This window comes from Helianthus annuus, chromosome 5, assembly GCF_002127325.2.
Source record: "Helianthus annuus cultivar XRQ/B chromosome 5, HanXRQr2.0-SUNRISE, whole genome shotgun sequence".
In the NCBI taxonomy this organism is placed as follows: Eukaryota; Viridiplantae; Streptophyta; class Magnoliopsida; order Asterales; family Asteraceae; genus Helianthus; species Helianthus annuus.
In genome coordinates, this window is record NC_035437.2 from 37,433,747 (window position 1) to 37,453,842 (window position 20,096).

At 43.3% G+C, this 20,096-nt stretch overlaps 2 protein-coding genes across 9 annotated transcripts; both read left to right on the forward strand.

The window, feature by feature from the left end:
- Window positions 1-3,870: 3,870 nt before the first annotated feature.
- Window positions 3,871-8,820, forward strand: LOC110940437. Of its 8 annotated transcripts, XM_035990530.1 has the most exons (6): window positions 3,871-6,255; window positions 6,338-6,496; window positions 6,611-6,781; window positions 6,848-7,102; window positions 7,175-8,220; window positions 8,295-8,820. In XM_035990530.1, the coding sequence occupies exons 1-6, from the start codon at window positions 5,895-5,897 to the stop codon at window positions 8,622-8,624; spliced, it is 2,322 nt and encodes a 773-aa protein (XP_035846423.1). In that variant the 5' UTR covers window positions 3,871-5,894; the 3' UTR covers window positions 8,625-8,820. The 8 variants fall into 8 exon arrangements, with proteins under 8 accessions (XP_035846423.1, XP_022037664.2, XP_022037665.2 ...); XM_022181972.2 differs by having other exon boundaries at window positions 4,146-6,255; window positions 6,338-6,781; XM_022181973.2 differs by having other exon boundaries at window positions 4,146-6,255; window positions 6,611-7,102.
- Window positions 8,821-15,667: 6,847 nt separating this feature from the next.
- LOC110943043 (GPI-anchored CFEM domain protein A-like) lies at window positions 15,668-16,009 on the forward strand. Its single transcript, XM_022184801.1, has one exon. The coding sequence runs from the start codon at window positions 15,668-15,670 to the stop codon at window positions 16,007-16,009; it is 342 nt and encodes a 113-aa protein (XP_022040493.1).
- The last annotated feature ends 4,087 nt before the right edge of the window (window positions 16,010-20,096 follow it).

Below are 20,096 nucleotides of genomic sequence, written 5' to 3' on the forward strand. Positions count from 1 at the left end.
GAGCTGCCGTCGGATCGAGGGAAGGGAGGATAGGGTGCTAGGGTTTGAGTGTGTTTCGTGTTTGAAGGGTTATGGAAGTTGCACCCCAACCCTTGGGGTTATTCGACTAAAATAGCAGGCCGGCCCATTCTGGGCTACGAAGAAATTTGGGCCGAGAGCCCTTTCCGGCGAAGGACCCTCTTGACGAAGAACCTACTTCGTCAAGGAGTGTTTGTGACGAAGAACCCTAGTTCTTCGTCGACTTGGGTTTTTTCGTGAACATTAAACATTAAACAACCAAACATAACCACATATTAATCATTTATATATCGTGCACAAGTTACAACGTAAAACGAATTGTGAAAACATGGTTGTGAAACAAGTGATGCGTAGAGGAAGGACCTTGGGATCTCGGGTTGTCACAACCATCGCACTACCGCCACCTCCAAACACCCACCACCACCATCTCACCCCCACCACCGTTCTTCGGCTTTTGGTTTCGTTAACATATCTCACCCCACCACCGTTTTTCGGCTTTTGGTTTCGTTAACATAAACAACCTACAAAGGCATCCTGAGCCATGGAAAGAACTCCTTTACACAAACACAAAACTTCATCCTGTTTTCAATCGGTGTCTTTGGATCAACAAATGCCCAACTCAACCCAAAAGGCCTAACAAAAACCACAATCAGATTTTATATTTTCTTTCAATATTATCAAATTTTTAAGATAATTTGAGAAATATGAGAACAAACCTTTAAGTTTTGAGAGCAGTTTGCCCCTTTTCATATGTATCAGAGCCAGATCCCACCATGATTTTTGAATAATTTATTACTAATCCATCTTTTGAGTATACCTGCAAAGTGAAAGTGTAGATCAAGGAGTGAGTTAACAGTGATCAAAGAGTGAAAGTGTAGATCGGAATGAGTTAATCACCGTCCTACACACCTCCTTTAACTGCTCACCGGTGAATCTCGTCGTCGCCATTCATCTTCACCGGTGAATCTCGTCGTCGCCGTTCATCTTCACAACCGATCATATAGAAGGGGTCACCTTCTCCGATCATCTCTCTGTTCCGACTCTCACTCTCTCTCAATCTCTCTCTTAACTGTTTCTCTCTCTAGATTTTTCTGTAAATAGAAAGTATGAAAGTGTGTGTGGAAGTTTTCTTATGGAAGAAGAAAAGGAAAGAAGAAGTGGAAGGGAGAGAAAGAAAGACCAGAGAGAGAGATGAAGGGTGAAGAAAGAGAAAGAGAGTTTTTTATTTTCTAAGTATAAGGGTATTTTGGTCATTTAACAATACTTAACCAAAAAATTCTAACAGTGTTTTTGCTTTTGGATGGAGTTAGAAATTTGGACTCAAATGGTTAAAGAAAATGCTTATGGGAACTTGGGTCGTTAAACTTTTTGCTTTTAGACTCAAGTGGTTAAAACCTATAAACACAGGAACTTAAAAAATAATTTACCCTAATACTAATATATTGGATAATACATTTATACATTATGGGCATACCATTTTATGATGTGCCTCTTCCCCTAACATGCATGCACGGTAATTTTTCATACCCCGAGGGTGAATGCTTATGGAAATTAGCAATACACCAAATACTTAATTTTTTTCAAACTTCCATGTGAAATGGAAAAAGAAAAGACATGTGAAATGTATTCCTCAAATACGACATGGTCAAACAACAACAACATTCGGATGGAATAATTGGGCCACCCCTAAAGTAAATATGTTTGTATGGAGAGCCAACAATGGATGTTTTGGCAAGGTGAGGGCTAAGTTTTTCTACGGACCAATGTCCATATTGTTTTGTTTATTTGATTTTGTATATATATCTTTGATTCAATTTTAATGTTAAAGCTCCAAGTATATATGTAATTTTAAATGGTTGATTAAATGATTTTATGTTTGCATATTTGGTTTCATTTTACTTATACATATAACTCACCCTAATTTGGAAATAAACGTTAACACATGTGCAACCCTATTTGAGTATTAGACAATGACCGACTCGAGCATACTAAGATTGTATGCACACATATGTCCGCGTTAATGTATGTGTGTATGATGGCCCTAATGGTTCTTCGGTACTAACTCCATACTTTGATAGACTGTTTTTATACATATATAAACTTTCAAACTACTAAAAACAAGTAAAAGATAATGTACTTCTAAGAAGCTATTATGAATAACCATCACACAATTTTTTTTTATAGTATATATGTGATATCTTAGCAAATCTCGCGTTATTATGTTTTGTATTGTCTACATGAGATATACATAGTCACAAGGAATCCTTAGCCCCAAATATTATAACCCGTTTCAAGCGCATCATTGTGAATGGGAGAAGAACTCCACGGTTGAGTGGGAACAACATAAAATAAATTTGTAAGCTCCTCGTACACAAAGTGAACAATATTAGTTGGTATGAAAGGTCAAATCTTAAGAATGATATTAGAGCCAATCATGTGAAGTTGTGTATGTGATGTGGGGCAAAGGAACAATGACTCCAAAGGGGGTGTTTGTGTCACCTTTAGTAAATCCAACATTGTTGTGTTCTATTCTGTGTCCACAGAGAGATACTGAGCAATAAATATGCCATGCTTTAAATATCACAAACTCATTTCACACATAATGGATTGTGGATGAGAGAATAACTCCTCAATTAAGTATATTTAAGTAAGAGCAATTCGCGGTGTCTAATCTCCCGTGAAGTATCCACTTAGACAACCAAAAGTAACAGACAATATTGTTTAATCTGGAAGACTAGGAGTTAAGTTATTCTACAAAGACTTCTAATTGTAAGAAGTGTAAGAAGAATTTATAGAGTGACAAATGTCCAATAACCTAAAACCTAAACCTACTACACAACCACCCAAAACCTAAACACTCACCCCCACCGCACCACCACCCAAAAACCTAAACCCCCCACCCCCCCTCTCGACAACAAAAATTTTTTTTTTTGGGGGTGGGTGATGGGGGTGGGGGGTTTAGGTTTTTGGGTGGTGGTGGGTGTTTAGGTGTTTGTTTTTTTTTTTAGTGGTTTTTTTTAAAAGCCTTTGTACCCTTCTTACAATTAGGATCCTTTGTATTTGATCCTAATCTGGAAGACTAGATGTTACAAGATATCATACCTACAGATGTTTAAAGTCATTAAGTTAACTGCCCAATATCATATTTACTCATGTGTTGCTATTAGGGCTCCTCAAATAACTCAGCTTTCGAAAGTTGCTTGAAAAAAAGCTCGGAAGTAGCTCACTCGAAATCGAATCATTTGTAAATAAGTTGGTTCGGCTTGACCTGGTTTGTAAACAATCCAAGTTCAAGCTTGACCTTGCTCGTGGAAATAGTGACCATCTTAAGTAAGAGTTATTCAAAAAGCTTGAAATTCACTAAAAAAAAAAACTCAGAAATAAATCGTTTAATCCTAGCTTAACTCGGTTTGGCTCGTGAACAATCATAGCTCTTCAAATACCTGCGTTTTTGGACATCCTATTCCTTTGTTTAAATCAAAATAACATTTTTTATTGAATTTGTATTGAAATAAATATAATATTCTTAATTTATATGGTTTTATTGTTTTAGTATTATAATAATATATTTTAGATATTTTATTTAAGAGAGAATTATTAAGTCATCCCTGATTTTTCATTTCAGAAACCAGATATATATAGTGGAATGAAATCAATCAAGCAGGTCGGCACTCGGCATACACTTGTCAAAACTCTTGTTAATTCCTCGAATCTTTGGTTAAAATCAGCCACAATTGTTTAGACTTTTTGGAGTCCACTCATCATTTCAAGTTCTCCACTTAAACTCACTACGTGTATAATCCACCATGAAAAAACTACTATAAATACATGAAATCTGTACATTCATTTTGCATCCTCAATACACAACTTAACCTCTCATAAAAAATTAGTCAACCCATTGTTGAAACAATGGTTAACACCAAGGGTAACCAAGGGGGTCGTTTCACTTATAGGGTTCAACCTCTTCTCTTGCTCGTATCCAAGGCTCGAGATCTGCAAAACAGTAAACACCGTTAGTCTCGTTAAGAGGGGAAAGGGAGGTTTTCCCTCTTAACCAGGCTCCGGCGTGAGAATAAGTACTGTTCCGAGATGAATAAAACAGTGTGTGTATAGAGTGAGTCAAGAGAGCCAAGATCCTTAACCTGAATGATGAAGGGTTCTATTTATAGCCGGAGGGTGAAGAAGGAGGAAGCAGCTGTGCCAGCTGTGGGTGTGCGCCAGCTGTCCGACCAAGGGGAATATCCTCTTGGTCTGTTCTGTCAGGGACGGCATAGTGTTACACGTGGCGTCCCTGCATTCGACGGTGTTGGGCACCTCGTACTGGTCATGTCAGCCCTGCTCCCTGGATTGTCGCAGGCCCATGTGTCTTCCTGTGTATGGTGCCACGTATTGTCCTTGATGTTGGGCGAGGCATCTTTGATGCCAGCCGGGCCTTATCCGGTTGTCTTCTGGAAGCTTCTAGAAGATCCGGATGATGTGGATGCCTTGTGTGCACAAAAAGTGGTGTGGTCCCTGCCATGTAGGCAGGGAATTGGGACCATACCTCTTCAAGTCCCCCCAGTCCAGTGTGCCTTCTAGTTGAGTTGATCGTCTAGGAGGGATTCTGGACTTATGAGAGTTGTGGTTTTTATGCATCGCGTTGGAATTGGTGAATATAAGTTGAGCCGAGTGGACGCATGCCGCGTGGGTCTTGGCCTTTGAAAAAAGTGAGCCAAATGGACGCATGCCGCATGGGTTTTGGCCCTTTGAAAAAAGTGAGCCAAATGGACGCATGCCGCATGGGTTTTGGCCCTTTGAAAAAAGTGAGCCAAATGGACGCATGCCGCATGGGTTTTGGCCCTTTGAAAAAAGTGAGCCAAATGGACGCATGCCGCATGGGTTTTGGCCCTTTGAAAAAAGTGAGCCAAATGGACGCATGCCGCATGGGTTTTGGCCCTTTGAAAAAAGTGAGCCAAATGGACGCATGCCGCATGGGTTTTGGCCCTTTGAAAAAGTGAGCCAAATGGACGCATGCCGCATGGGTTTTGGCCCTTTGAAAAAAGTGAGCCAAATGGACGCATGCCGCATGGGTTTTGGCCCTTTGAAAAAGTGAGCCAAATGGACGCATGCCGCATGGGTTTTGGCCCTTTTGTGCTTTCTTCTGTTTGAAGTTTGGTGGTTATGGGGAAGCGTTTGGTGTGACCGTCTGACATCCCTGTCTTTTCGGAGGTGAACAGTTGCTTTTGCAGTGACTTTCTGTCACATCAGCAGACCCTGTTGCCCATGCTTCCCGAAAAATGAGGCGACGTCTTCTCTTTCCTCTGACGTGTCGGCCATCTATTGGTTACTTTTCTTGCCTCCTGACGTTCCACTATCTCTCGCATTTAATGCGATGAGTATAAATAGCAGAGCGGTTATTCACTTTCTTCGTTCACTTTCAAATTCTCAGTGCAATTTCTCTCTATCTTCTTCTCCTTTGTTCTATCTTTCACCTTTATTCAAGTCGTTTTCTTCTTGATTTTTATCATGGCTGATAAGAATCCTACTCAAAAGAAGAGGAAACATAAGAGTAGAGCACCTCCTGGTCCTGACCAGGCCCAGATTAACTGGAAAGAAGATGAATTCCAGAACCTCGTTAGAGGACATAACTTTCGATCTGAGTGGGGGGCTCGATATCCTCCGGCTGGATCTACTGCACTAGATGCCCCCCTGGTTTTATCACTTTATATGCTGCTTTCTTCCGGGAAGGCAATTTTAGGTTGCCCATTACTAAGTTTGTTGCTGACGTTCTGAGAGGTTATGGTCTTCATATTTCTCAGATAAATGCTATTGGGCTCCCCCGGATTACTCACTTCGAGTTTGTTTGCCGGTCTTATCGAGTTGAACCGACGTTTCCAATGTTCAACACTTTTTATAGTGTTTCGTATTCCAGTGGGTTCTACTCTTTTCAGGCTAGGATGGGGGTCGCTCAGGTGTGTTCGGTGCCGATAAAGGGCATTCATGACTGGAAGCAAAAGTTTTTCTACATCCGTCGCGGTGTGATTCCGACGGATATGTCGTATAGGCATGTGGAACAAGGGGTTCCCAGGGTGGATGTTCTTCCCAACTATGGTGATCAAGAATGGTTTAAGAAGATAACTGCGAAGCCGACGGCTATTTCTCAACTGGATGAGATGGCCTTGGTTGGTGCAGGGATGAGTTTGTTGTGGGTTCCTAAACATCCGTTGGGTCAGCCTGCGTATAGCCATAAAGGCAAATGTATTGTTCTTTCATGTCTCATCCCTTGATTATTTCCCTTTTATTTTTATTATGTGTCCTTATTTTTGTTTCCACCTTGCAGTTGGTTATAGTTTGCTGAATGCGTTGGACCCGAAATCGGCGGGTGCCATGGTTGAAGCTATCCAAGCTGATGGGAATCCAACGTGGTTGGAGCAAATACATGACCGTTTTCTTCATCCTACCGATGCGAGTTTGAGTGGATACGCCAATGAAGTTCTTGGTGAGGATGATGAGGACGACTTGGTCGAGTCTGGTCGAGAGGAAGTCGTTATCCTTTCTAGTGGAAGTTCTGACCGGGATGTTGAAGATCTAATATCTCATTCCGCGCGTGCAGGTACCACGCCTGGTGGTGTTGCTGAGCCGGTCCATGGGTTTGCTGAGGATGATGACGATGCGGAGGCGTCTGTTGATCCGTCTGCCCAGTTGGAGACGAGGAAGAGGGCAAGGACGGAGAAATCTGTAAGAAAGGAAGGGAAGAAAGAGGGTGGAGCTGCTGGATCTTCTCGTAAGCAACCTTCTACTCTTCCTTATCTAGATTATGTGGTAGTGTCTGATACATTGTCTGGCCTAGGCCCTGGGGAGGTGCGTCAAGGGTCTGATCCTGACGATAAAGCTACTTTAACTGAGCACATGAAGAAGAAGGCTCTTGATGATCATAAGCGTCATCTTGATGAACAAGCTGCTGCCCTTCTTGCGGCCAAGAAAGCCAAGCTTCAGAAGGATGCCCCCCCAGCCCCTTCTGAATCTGAGGTTGATTTGGGTGTATTTAGTGGGGGTCGAGGGAATTTGTTGGAGAAGATATTTGAGGCTTCTGCTTCCCGGCCTGGTAACTTAGTTTCTGCGTATGTTTCTGTCATCTTTCATTTTGTCTTTTTTGCTAATTGTAATTTTGTGGCAGAATCTAAGACTAGCAAGAAGCCGCGGCCAGTGGATATTTCTCATATTACTCCACCTACCTCTCCTCCTTCGAGGACTGTTGGCTTGACCCCTCCTCGAGATGATGCTGATGTAACTGTGAAGGGCGGTGAAGGGTTTGAAGGTATATTTGAGGGAGGTGACGCTGCTGGTGGTGATGTTGGCGGTGATGCTGGTGGAGTTGATAAGGGTAAAGGTATTGAAGTGGAGATGGAGTCTAGTGAGACTACTCCACAACAAACCATTTACACAAAACGTCCTCCCGTTGAAGGTGGAGCCACTTCTGGCTTTGTGCGGAGTCCGCACTTTGAACAAAATCCTGGTGATTCCTGGGGTAACCCGGCTTGCGATGATTTGCCGCACCTCCCCCGTTGGGGCCTTACTCAGGGCTCCCGCATGAATGATTTGCAGAACTGTCAGGAGTTCTTCTCATTATCCCTTCCTCCTGCCGAGAGGATGTTTCAGAAAAACCGCAGCCGCTTTGCCCTTATAGATGATCATGTTACGGCTGGGGTTAACTTCTTTGCCACCTCTCAAGAGATTCTTCGTGAGTGGCGTTCTATGGGAGAAGAAACTATGGCGTTTGAGGAGGCCAAGAAGGCATTTGCTGAAGAGAAGGAAAAATTTAACACAGAGCAGAAGGGTCTGCAATGGCGGGTTACTGAGGCTGAGCGGAAATTTGAAGAGCAGAAACAGTTAAACGAGCAAAAACAAAAGGATTGGGAGTCGGCCTGTGCTCGTACGAACGCGGAGATGCAGTCGCAGCGTGATGCTATTGTGCGACTGTCCGGTGAGAAGACTGCTCTCGCGGAAGAGGCTCATCAAGCGCGTCTTGCGGCGGAGAAAAAGGAAAAAGAGTATATTGCGCGGATAGATAAGCTGGAGCTTCTTGTGCAAGCGAAGACTTCGGAATGTGAGGCTGCTCAGCGTCTTCTTGATGAGAAGACGGCGGAGTGCCGTGCGTCTGAGCTCCTTGCTGAGGAAGCTTCAGCTGATAGTAGGTGGCTGCTATCTCGCGGTGTTCCATTGGTAATGTTTTTTTTGCCTGTTCTACTTTTGTGTAGTTTTTTCTGCTATCTTATTCGATCTTGTTTTTCATGCAGCTTGCTGATCGTATCTTGAATTCTCCTGAGCTTGCCCAATACATGTTTGAGTTGGGTGGGGCAGGTTATAATAGTGGCCGCAAGAATGGATATGCTGAAGGCAGGTGTGCTGCTGCAAACAATGAGAAGGATTACAAGTTTGAGCTGTATAAGGCTGATTGCGATAATGCGTATGCGAAGAAACGGCGAGAGTTTGCAATGCTTGATTTTGCCGTAGTTAAGGCTGCTGGTAAGTTGGCCCTCAAAGCGGATGGGGTAGCTTTGTTAAAGAAGGCATTGGGAGAAGATGATGCTAGCGGTGCGGGTGGTGCTGGTTCCAGCCGCACTTAGTTTGGGATTTCCGGCCTGTGTGCCGCGTACAGCCTTGTATGGGCTTGTAATGATGTTTCAAGACAATTTCTTACTTTGCACTTTTTGTGTACTTTGACGATTGTTTGTTGCTCTGATTGTGTTTATGCAAATTTTGAAATCGTCATAATATGTGCATGTTTTAATTACTTTGATTAGGTGTCGCGAATGAATGATGGCGCTGACAGGTGATGTTGTGTTATGACAACGTTTTTATTCTGTCGTTTAAGTATGCGCTCTTGTATGTGATATACGAAGTGATCGAGTTGCAGGTTATTGTGTGAGCTCGGCTGGGATTGCAGCCTTGGGAGCATTACAATGTTTAGTTGCCTTGCTATCGATGTTTTCGTGTTTATGTGGGCACGAAGTTATGTTTTTTGGCGTTTTGTAGGCTTTGGTTGTGTTTCTGACCCGGCTGTTCACTTGGTTGTGACGAGCCTTGGAGGTCTACAACGTTTCCTATGGTCGAGCCATTGATGTTTTCGTGTACGCCCGAAGTAATAAATGCAATTATGACAAAAAATTTGCATGAAATAGAGGTAGCCAAACACTTCTTGTATTAAGTAAATGTGTCGGCGATTTGCCTTATACGATTACATGTTTATATGTAGCATTTTCGTAGCTGTTGGGCGTTCCAGGTTCGTGGAACCTCTTTGTCGTTCATGGTGCGGAGCTTGTATGCTCCCTTGCCGAGGACCGCATCAATGATGTATGGGCCTTCCCATTTGGGAGCCAGTTTCCCTGGTTTTTCTGCGTTGGATGCTTCATTGTCCCTTAAGACATAATCGCCTGGGTTGAAGGTGCAGATCCGGACTCGGGAGTTGTAATACTTTTCAAGCTTTGATTTGTACTTGGCTTCATTGATTGCAGCCATCTCCCTTCGTTCTTCCAGGAGGTCCAGGTCGATCCTCCGTTCTTCTTCGTTATTGATCAGATTCATGGAGAGCATTCTTGGAGATGGGAGCCCGATTTCTGCTGGGATCACAGCTTCGGACCCATAGACCAAGCTGAAGGGTGTTTCTCCATTGCTTGTTTTGGGCATTGTTCTATGGGCCCACAATATGCTTGGTAGCTCGTCGACCCACCCTCGTCTTTTTTCACCGAGCCTTGCTTTGATGCCATCGACGATGCTCTTGTTGACCGCTTCAACTTGACCATTTCCTTGCGGATGTGCGACCGACGAGAAGGTATGTTCGATGTTTAGTTCCTTGAACCATCGTTCGAGATCATCTGCTGCAAAGTTTGTACCGTTGTCGGTGATGATTCGGAGTGGCAGGCCGAAACGGCATATGATTTGTTCCCAGATAAATCGTTTAACGACTGCCGACGTGGTTGACGCAAGTGCTTTTGCTTCCACCCACTTGGTGAAGTAATCGACCGCGACGATGATAAACTTGACTGCCCCCGGAGCTTCTGGAAAGGGGCCCACCATGTCTATGCCCCATTGCTGAAAGGGCCATGCGGTTGTTACAGGCACCAACTCATTTTTTGGCCGCATGGTTTTTGGTGCATGCCGTTGGCAGCCGCTGCATTTCCTTAGTTCTTTCACGGCATCGAGGTGCATTCCGGGCCAGTAGTACCCGGCGTTCATTACTTTAGCCACTACCATGCGTGGCCCGGCGTGGATGCCGCAGATGCCCTCATGTACTTCCCGGATCAGATAATTTGCGTCGTCGGCGTCAACACACCTCAGCAGAGGACCGAGATATGACTTTCGGTACAATATCCCGTCCGCCATTTGATAATGTTCTGATTTATACTGGATTTTCCGCGCCTCGGCTTTATTTTCTGGGAGTATCCCGGACTGTAAGTACATGATGATGGGTGTCATCCATGACGTGGTTCCTGTTTGAATGACGCTGACTTCTCGGAGTGGCACAGACGGGTTGCTTAAAACTTCTATTCGTACGTCTTTGGCTAGGTGCTGAAAACTTGTTGACGCGAGCTTGCTTAAGGCGTCTGCTGGCTTGTTTTCGCTGCGGTTTATGTGGTGCACCTTGTAAGAATAGAAAGTTTGCAGCAACGTCTTTGCTTGGTTGAGATAGAGTGCCATGATGTCGCCCTTGGCTTCGTATTGACCGTTGATTTGGCCTGCCACTAGCATGGAGTCCACATGTGCCTCGATATGTCGGACTCCCATTTTGATTGCTAAGCGCAAGCCGGCCAAAAAGGCTTCATACTCTGCCTCGTTATTTGTGCTCTTGAAGTCTAGACGTATGGCGTAGGTGAACTCGTTTTTGTCTGGGCTCACTAGCCGCAGCCCCGCACCTGCCCCATCTTCGTTGGACGCGCCGTCAGTATACAGCATCCATGGTTCTTCGATTTGTTTTTTCTCTGCTTTCTCCATCGCCTTACACTCTCTGTCCTTGTCGTCGGGGACTTCCGTCATGAAGTCTGCCAAAACTTGGCCTTTTATCGACGGTCGTGGTCTGAAGACTACGTTGAGTCCCCCTAGCTCTATCGCCCATTTGGCCAACCTTCCTGATATTTCCGGCCTTGCTAGGATATTCCCAATATTGTAATTTGTTAACACGTGGATGACGTGATTGGCGAAATATCGGCGTAGCCTTCTCGACGCGTGAATCAGTGCAAGGACGAGCTTTTCCATGATTGCGTATCTTGTTTCTGGGTCGGTTAGGGTTCTGGACACATAATACACAGGTGTTTGGACACCTTGTCGATCGACCAGCAATACGGCACCGACGGCCTTGTCGGAAGCTGAGAGGTACAAAACCAAAGGTTCTCCTTTGTTTGGTGCGGTTAGAGTTGGCAGCTTGATGAGACAGTCTTTCATCTCGCGGAACGCGCTTTCTGCTTCCGGAGTCCATTGGAATTGGGTCTTCTTCATGCAGTTTCGTAAGGTCTTGATGAATGGGAAGGATTTTGCCGCGTGGTTTGCTAGGAATCGATTGAGGGCTGCCAATCGTCCTGCGAGCTTTTGCATATCTTTGATGCTTGCTGGTGAAGGCATCCTCTCTATGGCCTGGACCTTTTCTGGGTTCACCTTGAAACCATCTTTGGTGACTATGAAGCCTAGAAACTTTCCTTCCTCCATTCCAAATGAGCACTTTGCCGGATTCAGTTTGATGCTCACGCTGCGCAGCGTGTTGAAGGTTTTCTGAATATTTACCAGCATTGCGCTCTCCTCCCTGCTCATGATTACCAGATCGTCCATGTATACCTCGATGTATTTACCAATGGCGTCACTAAATGTTTCGTTCATCAACCGTTGATACGTAGCACCTGCATTCTTTAAGCCGAACGGCATCTTGGTGTAGCAGTATAACCCCGTTGGCGTGCGGAATGCGGTTTTATCCTCGTCTTGAACAGCCATCTGGACCTGGTGGTATCCCTTGTAGCAATCCAGAAAACATTTCCACCGAAACGTTGCCAAAGAATCTATTTTCTCGTCTATGTCGGGCAACGCATAGCAGTCACGGGGGCATGCTTTGTTCAGGTCCTTGTAGTCGACGCACATTCGCCAACTACCATTCGGTTTCTTCACCATAACTGGGCTTGCCACCCACGTTTGGTACCGGACTTCTCTAATTATTCCTGCGTTTAGCAGTTCTAACACTTGTTCCTTCATTGCATCATGTTTGATGTCCCCCAGGTGTCGTTTGGCATGCACTACTGGCTTCGCGTCCTCTGCGACGTTTAACCGGTGTTCCGCTATATGCCGTGGAACGCCAACCATATCGGCTGGTGTCCAGGCGAACACATCCATGTTGTCATGCAGTAATTTCTTTAGCGCCGCACGCGTTAGGTCAGACATTGCGGGTCCCAGAGTGACCGTTTGATCTGGGTATGCACTGTTCAATACCCATTTTTCTGCCTCTCTGCGCGGTGCGGGCTTGCTTGCTTTTGCCGGCCTGATTTCGTCTGTTGCTAGCACTTCCTTGCTTGCGTATATCAACGCAACGCCTGTTTCGGTTGGAAAGCCTATGGCCGAATGTGGTGCGGAACAGATCATGCTGAAGTCTCCTTGGGATTCTCGTCCTAAAAGGATGTCATGTCTTGAATGTGCCGGTAGCACCATAAATGTGACTTCTTCAGTTCTTGAATTTCTCCCATCAGAAAGTAGTACTGGGAAAGATATTTGTCCTAGGGGAAAGACGGCCTCATTGCAGAATCCAGTTAGTGGGTAGTCAACTGGTTCCAGGCGCGCCTTATCCTCTTGGTCGAATTGATTGAAGCACTGTTCATATATGATGTCTGCGGTGCTTCCGGGATCAATAAAGATGTAATCTGTTTGGTAGTGACCGATCACCCCGGAAATGACTATTGGCCGCTTTTCTCTTGGACCTCCCCTGACAACTGGGAATACTACCTGCTTCTCACGCCACGAATCATCCTGCGCGCGTTTGTTGTAGTTTTTTCTTGGACGCCGTGGTCCTCCTTGCACCATGTGGGTTTCTAGCTTTCTGAGCTTCTTGTTGTCTGGACCTTCATCTCTTCGTTGTATCTGGCGGTAATCGCGCTTTCCTCCTTTGACCAAGTGACCGAGCTTTCCGTCTCTTAGAGCTCTTTCGATTTCTTGTTTTAAGCTGAAGCAATCATCGGTCAAGTGGCCCGTGTCTTTGTGGAATTCACAGAAGAGATTTGGGTCCTGACCCCTTTTGTTGCGCATCTGCAAAGGTGGTTTGAATTGATGGTTCTCTGTGGATAAAATTTCAGAAGGTGTTTTGGTTAGTGGGGTCCACTGCTTTTCTCTGTTCTCGCGCTTTACTTCTTTTCGATGTGCTATTTGATTGATCGTATGGCGTGCGTCGTCCCGTGGGGGGCTTCTTTCTCTGTTCCCAGAGGCCCTCCAGGGTTGGTTTCTACCCCTTCTGTTGTTTCGATCGTGATGGTTGTGTGCGCGCTGACGGTGATCGTCACCGGTCAATTGCCTATCGGTCTGCGCAATGGTCTTGGCTGCTTCGATGAAGGTTTCCCAGTCTTTGGGTCCTCCGTCGCGCCCTTTGATTCTTTTAACCAGATCATCGCATTTGACTGCTCGCATGAAGTGTGCGCGCATCATCTTTTCCGGTATGTCTCCAATTTCCAGACATTCTTTGTTGTACCTCGTAATAAAATCCTCTACACTTTCGTAGTCTTTTCGGTATATGTTCAGACAATCACCTGGGTCTCTGGCGTGTCTTCGCTGTTGAGAAAAGTGTGCTAAGAATTTTTCTCGGAAGTCGACCCATGATTTGATTTTTCCAGCTGGTAAATTATCGAACCAGATGCGTGCCGCACCAACGAAAGTTTGAGCAAACAAGTGACACCATGTTGGTAGGTTCCAACCACCTGTTGCTCCTGCGCCTTTGAACACCTGGAGGTGATCATCTGGGTCCGTCAACCCATTGTATTTTCCTACGTTGTGCGGTAACTTTGTTTTGTCGATGGCCGCGCACGCGATTTCTGGAATAAATTTTGAATTTTCAGCCATGTCCTCAGGACGATAGCTCAAAGTGAAGTCGTGTTCTGCTTTGGGGTTGTACCCCGCGCGCTTGGTTGGTTTGTAAGCCTCATGCTCTGGAGGAAGTCTGCTAAACACTGTGGACTCTGCCTTGTACGTTGGGTCGTCTTCCTCCTCTTCCCATTCTGTATTCATGTTTCGTGCGCCCAAGCGAGTTTGGATCGGCCTTCGTTGCTGATTGGAAGTTTGGACGAAGTTGCTCTCTGTTTCAGCATAGGTATCGCGCGTGTCTTGTATGCTGGGTCTTCTGACCTGTTGCACTGGTTCTCTTTCTGGTCGTAAGTTCCACGCGTTTGTCTGCTGAGCCGTGTGTGCACTCAGAGACCTTGGTTGTGGGGTTACGAACGCTGATTGGTTAGCCTGTGCTTGGAGCAAGGCTTGTTGTGCGCTGAGCTGCGTATAGACAAGGTTTATAGACGCCATCTGTTCGGCATACCAGGAAGCCAGAGTTTTTCCTTCGGGTAGCCCCAAAAGTGCAGAATAGTTGAGTTGTGCTTGTTCCGATGGTGCCGAAGGGCCTGGCCCATGGCTTGCAGTCTGCATCGGCGGTGGGGTTTGATGTAACATCCCCGTTGGAGGTTGGAGAGCTGCTCCGTTTGTGGTCTGAGTGATAATTCTTGTTGGTGTTTGGAAAATGGGTCCAGTTGTGGTCTGGCTGGCAGCCCTGGACGCACTTCCAAAAATGGACGGAAACTCGTTGTTCAGCTGGCCTTCTTGGATGGTCTCGTTCCTTTGACTGCGTTGGACGTGTGCCGTGTCCGAAACGAGTTCAAAAGAAGAGATTTCTCCGTCAGCTGGGTGTGAATGATTCTGGTCTGCCATTTTTACGAGTGTTTTCTAAAAGAGAAAAAGAGGTGAGAGTGGTCTTGCAAAAAAGCGGATGGCGCCAATGTTGAAACAATGGTTAACACCAAGGGTAACCAAGGGGGTCGTTTCACTTATAGGGTTCAACCTCTTCTCTTGCTCGTATCCAAGGCTCGAGATCTGCAAAACAGTAAACACCGTTAGTCTCGTTAAGAGGGGAAAGGGAGGTTTTCCCTCTTAACCAGGCTCCGGCGTGAGAATAAGTACTGTTCCGAGATGAATAAAACAGTGTGTGTATAGAGTGAGTCAAGAGAGCCAAGATCCTTAACCTGAATGATGAAGGGTTCTATTTATAGCCGGAGGGTGAAGAAGGAGGAAGCAGCTGTGCCAGCTGTGGGTGTGCGCCAGCTGTCCGACCAAGGGGAATATCCTCTTGGTCTGTTCTGTCAGGGACGGCATAGTGTTACACGTGGCGTCCCTGCATTCGACGGTGTTGGGCACCTCGTACTGGTCATGTCAGCCTTGCTCCCTGGATTGTCGCAGGCCCATGTGTCTTCCTGTGTATGGTGCCACGTATTGTCCTTGATGTTGGGCGAGGCATCTTTGATGCCAGCCGGGCCTTATCCGGTTGTCTTCTGGAAGCTTCTAGAAGATCCGGATGATGTGGATGCCTTGTGTGCACAAAAAGTGGTGTGGTCCCTGCCATGTAGGCAGGGAATTGGGACCATATAAACATAGTCAGCTTGTTACAAGCATAATGGCCTTCATGAAGTTCCTACTACTTGCTTTGCTTATTGCCTATTCATCCATTTCCATTATAAGTGCCGAGGGCCGGGTTGTACGTAAGGATTTAGGTGTAGATCTTGGTGGCATTGGTGTCGGGGTTGGGGCAGGCGTTGGGATTGGGTTAGGGGGTAGTGGCAGTGGCTCTGGAGCAGGAGCTGGATCAGGATCAGGATCAAGGTCCAGCTCCTCCTCTTCTTCAAGCTCCTCGAGCTCGAGCAACAGTGGCTCTGGAGGAGGTGACTCTGAAGCAGGTTCGTCTGCAGGGTCCTATGCGGGATCCCATGCTGGATCTGGACACCGAGGTGGAGACTGAACGAAAACTTACATATATCATTTTATATGACATGTCACCGTATTTATAGCTACTTGTCTAAAATAAATTAATGGTGATGCTACCCTTTGTACTTTACATGTAATTCTTCACTTTTATCTTGTAAAAATACTATTCAAGTATAAAAAAAAAAAAAATATTATATTATATTATATTATATTATATTATATTATATTATATTATATTATATTATATTTATAGCTACTTGTCTAAAATAAATTAATGGTGATGCTACCCTTTGTACTTTACATGTAATTCTTCACTTTTATCTTGTAAAAATACTATTCAAGTATAATACATCATAATATAATATAATATAATATAATATAATATAATATAATATAATATAATATAATATAATATAATATAATATAATATAATATAATATAATATAATATAATATAATATAATATAATATAATATAATATAATATAATATAATATAATATAATATAATATAATATAATATAATATAATATAATATAATATAATATAATATAATATAATATAATATAATATAATATAATATAATATAATATAATATAATATAATATAATATAATATAATATAATATAATATAATATAATATAATATAATATAATATAATATAATATAATATAATATAATATAATATAATATAATATAATATAATATAATATAATTATAATATAATACATTATGCATATTATATACCTTCTGATTATGTGGTATAAATCCGATCTAACATGTTACATGAAACCGCCTCTTGCACATGGAACATAAAGTTCAGATAGAATTGAATGTAAGTTGCCCAAAAAGTTCTTGTACTTTTTACGGAACTTCTCGTTTAATTTTAAAAATAAATGATAAGAAAGATAACACACGATGAAAGGAAACGTTCAATTAAATTTACATGTATACATTGTTGAGGTAAGATAAAACATGCAGTGTGTCAAATTTATTTGAATTCCAGGTGTTAAATTGATAGGCGTTTATAGGTGGTTTTTAAAACATGTTTGGTTACTAAAAAATGAAAGTCCAAGTTCGCTTCCTTAATATATATTTTGATTTTTTCTCATAATTTACAAATTATGCTCGTTAATTTTAGAAAAGAAAATGTAAATACACAATTTTATTTATTTTGGCCAGCATTTCAATATAAATTTTATCAAAAAACGAGTAATATTTAAAATAAAGTAATTTTTAGTTTAATAAAAAAGAAAGTAATTTTTAGTCTAATAAAACTTAAACAATACTTTATTTTGAATATAACTCGATTTTCAATAAAACTATTTATCCAAATTCCGGCATAAAATAACTAAATAAAATAATGGAAATGAATGAGTTGGGGATGGTAGTTGAATAAGCAAACCTAGATTATTTTTGAAGGGTCTGCTGCCTAGGAATAGAGGTGTAAACCGGCCATGTCATTAATGAGCTAATTTTTTTTAACAGCAAATTATTTCCCCCTTAATAATACACTTAACCAAGGTTCGATCGTGGGTTTCACCAAAGTAGCCTTTGACTACTTACCACTGGGCCACAGCCCAAGTGGCCATTAATGAGCTAAATGAGATCTGCTTATAGTTCCAACAGGGCTAACAGTAGGGGTGCAAACGAGCCGAGCCCGAGCTCGGCTAGGCTTGAGCTTGATTAACTTATGAGAGCTCGGGCTCGAGCTCGGCTCGATTCGAGCTTTGTTTTTAAAGCTCGAGCTCGACTCGTTTGTATTTTATCAAGCTCGAGCTTGGCTCGGGCTCGGGCTCGTTTACTAAATAAACTTATTTTTAGGTTCGAGGTCGGCTTGTAAACAAGTTTAAATAAGCTCGGCTCGTTTACACTAAGGCTCGACGGGCCTAACGAGCTTCACATGTGAGGCTCGAGCTCGGGCTCGATAAACAAACGAGCTTTGTTTTGAGGCTCATGCTCGACTCGGGCTTGACAAGGCTAGGCTCGTTTCGAGCTTTTTCTCGAGTCGATCTCGAGTAGCTCGCCTCGTTTGCACCCCTAGCTAATAGCAAGTGGATTTATGGTCTCTTAATTTGTCTTGTTTGATTTGTCTTTAGTGGGAGCACGGGCGTGCATGATAGTTTTTCTTTCTTGCCCTTCATGCTTATCTGATTTTTGCTAATTTTTTGAAAGACGGGCTGAGGTAGTAGGCACGGCCGTGCACCACTAGGAGCATAAAAAAACAAAAACAAAAAAAATCAAATAACTAAAAACATAATTCTCTTTGAAAAACAAAAACAAAAAAATCAAATAACTAAAAACATAATTCTCTTTGAAATACAAAAACAAATTAAAATAATAAGAGGTTGTATAAAACACGGAATTAGAATAAAGAATCATAACTTGGTAAAATGACAAACTCATTTCAATTTGCAAAGAAAGGTAGTAGCTTCTTTAGCCGATTTTGTTTCCTTCACCACTCAAGAATGATGTAGTCCTCCTGTAGTAAGTTTGTAAAGAAAGTGGCCTAAAATAGTGACATACAATCAGGGCCGGCTCAAATATTTTGGTGACCTAAGGCGAAGTAAAATCTTGTGGTCTTTTTCCCAAAAAAAATGTATGTGATTGAAAGTTAAACTTGAAGGGCCCAAGTGTAATTATTTGAAAGATTGTGTTAAAATTTAAAAACAAGAAAAAAATGGTGAACTAGGGATTCAAACCCAGGTCTCACCAAAATCCATACATACACAACACCACTACACTACAACCATTAATCTGTTGATAACCCACACCCTAAATATTTTATAAATAGACTGTGGTTTCATCAAATTGTGGAGGCTCTATAGTTTTGGTGACCCAAGGCCCAAGCCTCATTTTACTTACCCTTGGGCCGGACCTGCATACAATATAAACATGACCTATGATTTAAAAGCAAAACTCAACGGATTGACTAACCAAAAATCCTAAATTAAAACTTAAATGTAATCTAAATATCAAAATATATATATATATATATATATATATTATTGTTGTTTATCATTGAATACACAAAGATATTGATGAAACAATGGTTAACCGGGCAGGGTTAACACACTAGTCTCGTCAAGAAGGGTTAATCCCTTCCTCTCGAGGATCGCTGGCTGGATCACCGGTGGTTGATCTCCTGCACAAGGAAACAAGCCGTGACTCGTAACAAGGAGGATGGGGTGGGGGGTGCTCCTTGTTACCACTCTCCGGCGTGAGAATCAGTAGTTTGCTTGGGAAGCAAAGTAAGATAGTAGTAGTAGTGAGAGAGTTGTGAAGAGATACCTCAAACCTGGTTTGGGGTTGGTATTTATAGCCGAGGAGTGAAGGAGGATGATGATGGATGGACTGACGACGTGCTGCACCTTTGCAGGTGTGTCAGGCTTGTCGGTTGTGGAGGTTACGCCACGTCAGTCCATTGCTTACGTAGCTCTGACAGGAAACTGTCATTGGTGCCACTTGCACTGTGGTGTCAGTCCCACTTGTTGAATGCATAGGATGCGGTGCAAGCCGCATCGCTACGTGCGGTAAGCGTCTCCTACTTGTGATCAAGGAATACGCGAGATGCGGTGCTAGCCGCATCGTCGTCTTGCCTGCATCCCTTGTCGTGACGAAAATGCCCGTATGGTGCGGTGTCAGCCGCACCGTTACGTTCATCTTCTTCTGTGCCTAAGGTAAGGCTTTCTTGTATTGATAGAAGTGTTCACTGGATGCGGTGCGATGCCGCCTCGCTGTGAATACTTCCGTTTTCATACACCAGATGTGATGCTATGTCGCATCACTCTACCGTTCTCATGTTCCATGTAAGTCCTCCTTCGTTACCAGATAGATTGGATTCAACCCTTGTGCCGACGCGTTCCCGCATGGGCACAAGTAGGTTATTAGCTAGTGGGGGTTTTGATAAGGGTAATGGTCACTCGCGGTCAATGCTGACGCGAGATCTGGGACCATACCCCTTCAGATATTCTAATCAGTATTGAAAGATTCAATAAAAAGCTTACAAGATAGTCGAGGAAAAAAATTTAAGAAACAAAGTTGCTTGATAAAATAATTTTGAGTAAAGTAGAATTTGCTTCTCTATCTTTGGTGATGGGAATATGTTGTCATCCTCAAACTTA

What these genes read in the sequence shown, in the direction of transcription:
- LOC110943043 (XM_022184801.1), top strand. Translation starts at nt 15,668, where the DNA reads ATGGCCTTCATGAAGTTCCTACTACTTGCTTTGCTTATTGCCTATTCA.
- LOC110940437 (XM_035990526.1), top strand. Translation starts at nt 5,895, where the DNA reads ATGTTCAACACTTTTTATAGTGTTTCGTATTCCAGTGGGTTCTACTCT. An exon ending in GTATAGCCATAAAGGCAAAT is followed by an intron (nt 6,256 to 6,337) that starts GTATTGTTCTTT and finishes TCCACCTTGCAG; the next exon opens with TTGGTTATAGTTTGCTGAAT. An exon ending in TATCTCGCGGTGTTCCATTG is followed by an intron (nt 8,221 to 8,294) that starts GTAATGTTTTTT and finishes TTTTTCATGCAG; the next exon opens with CTTGCTGATCGTATCTTGAA.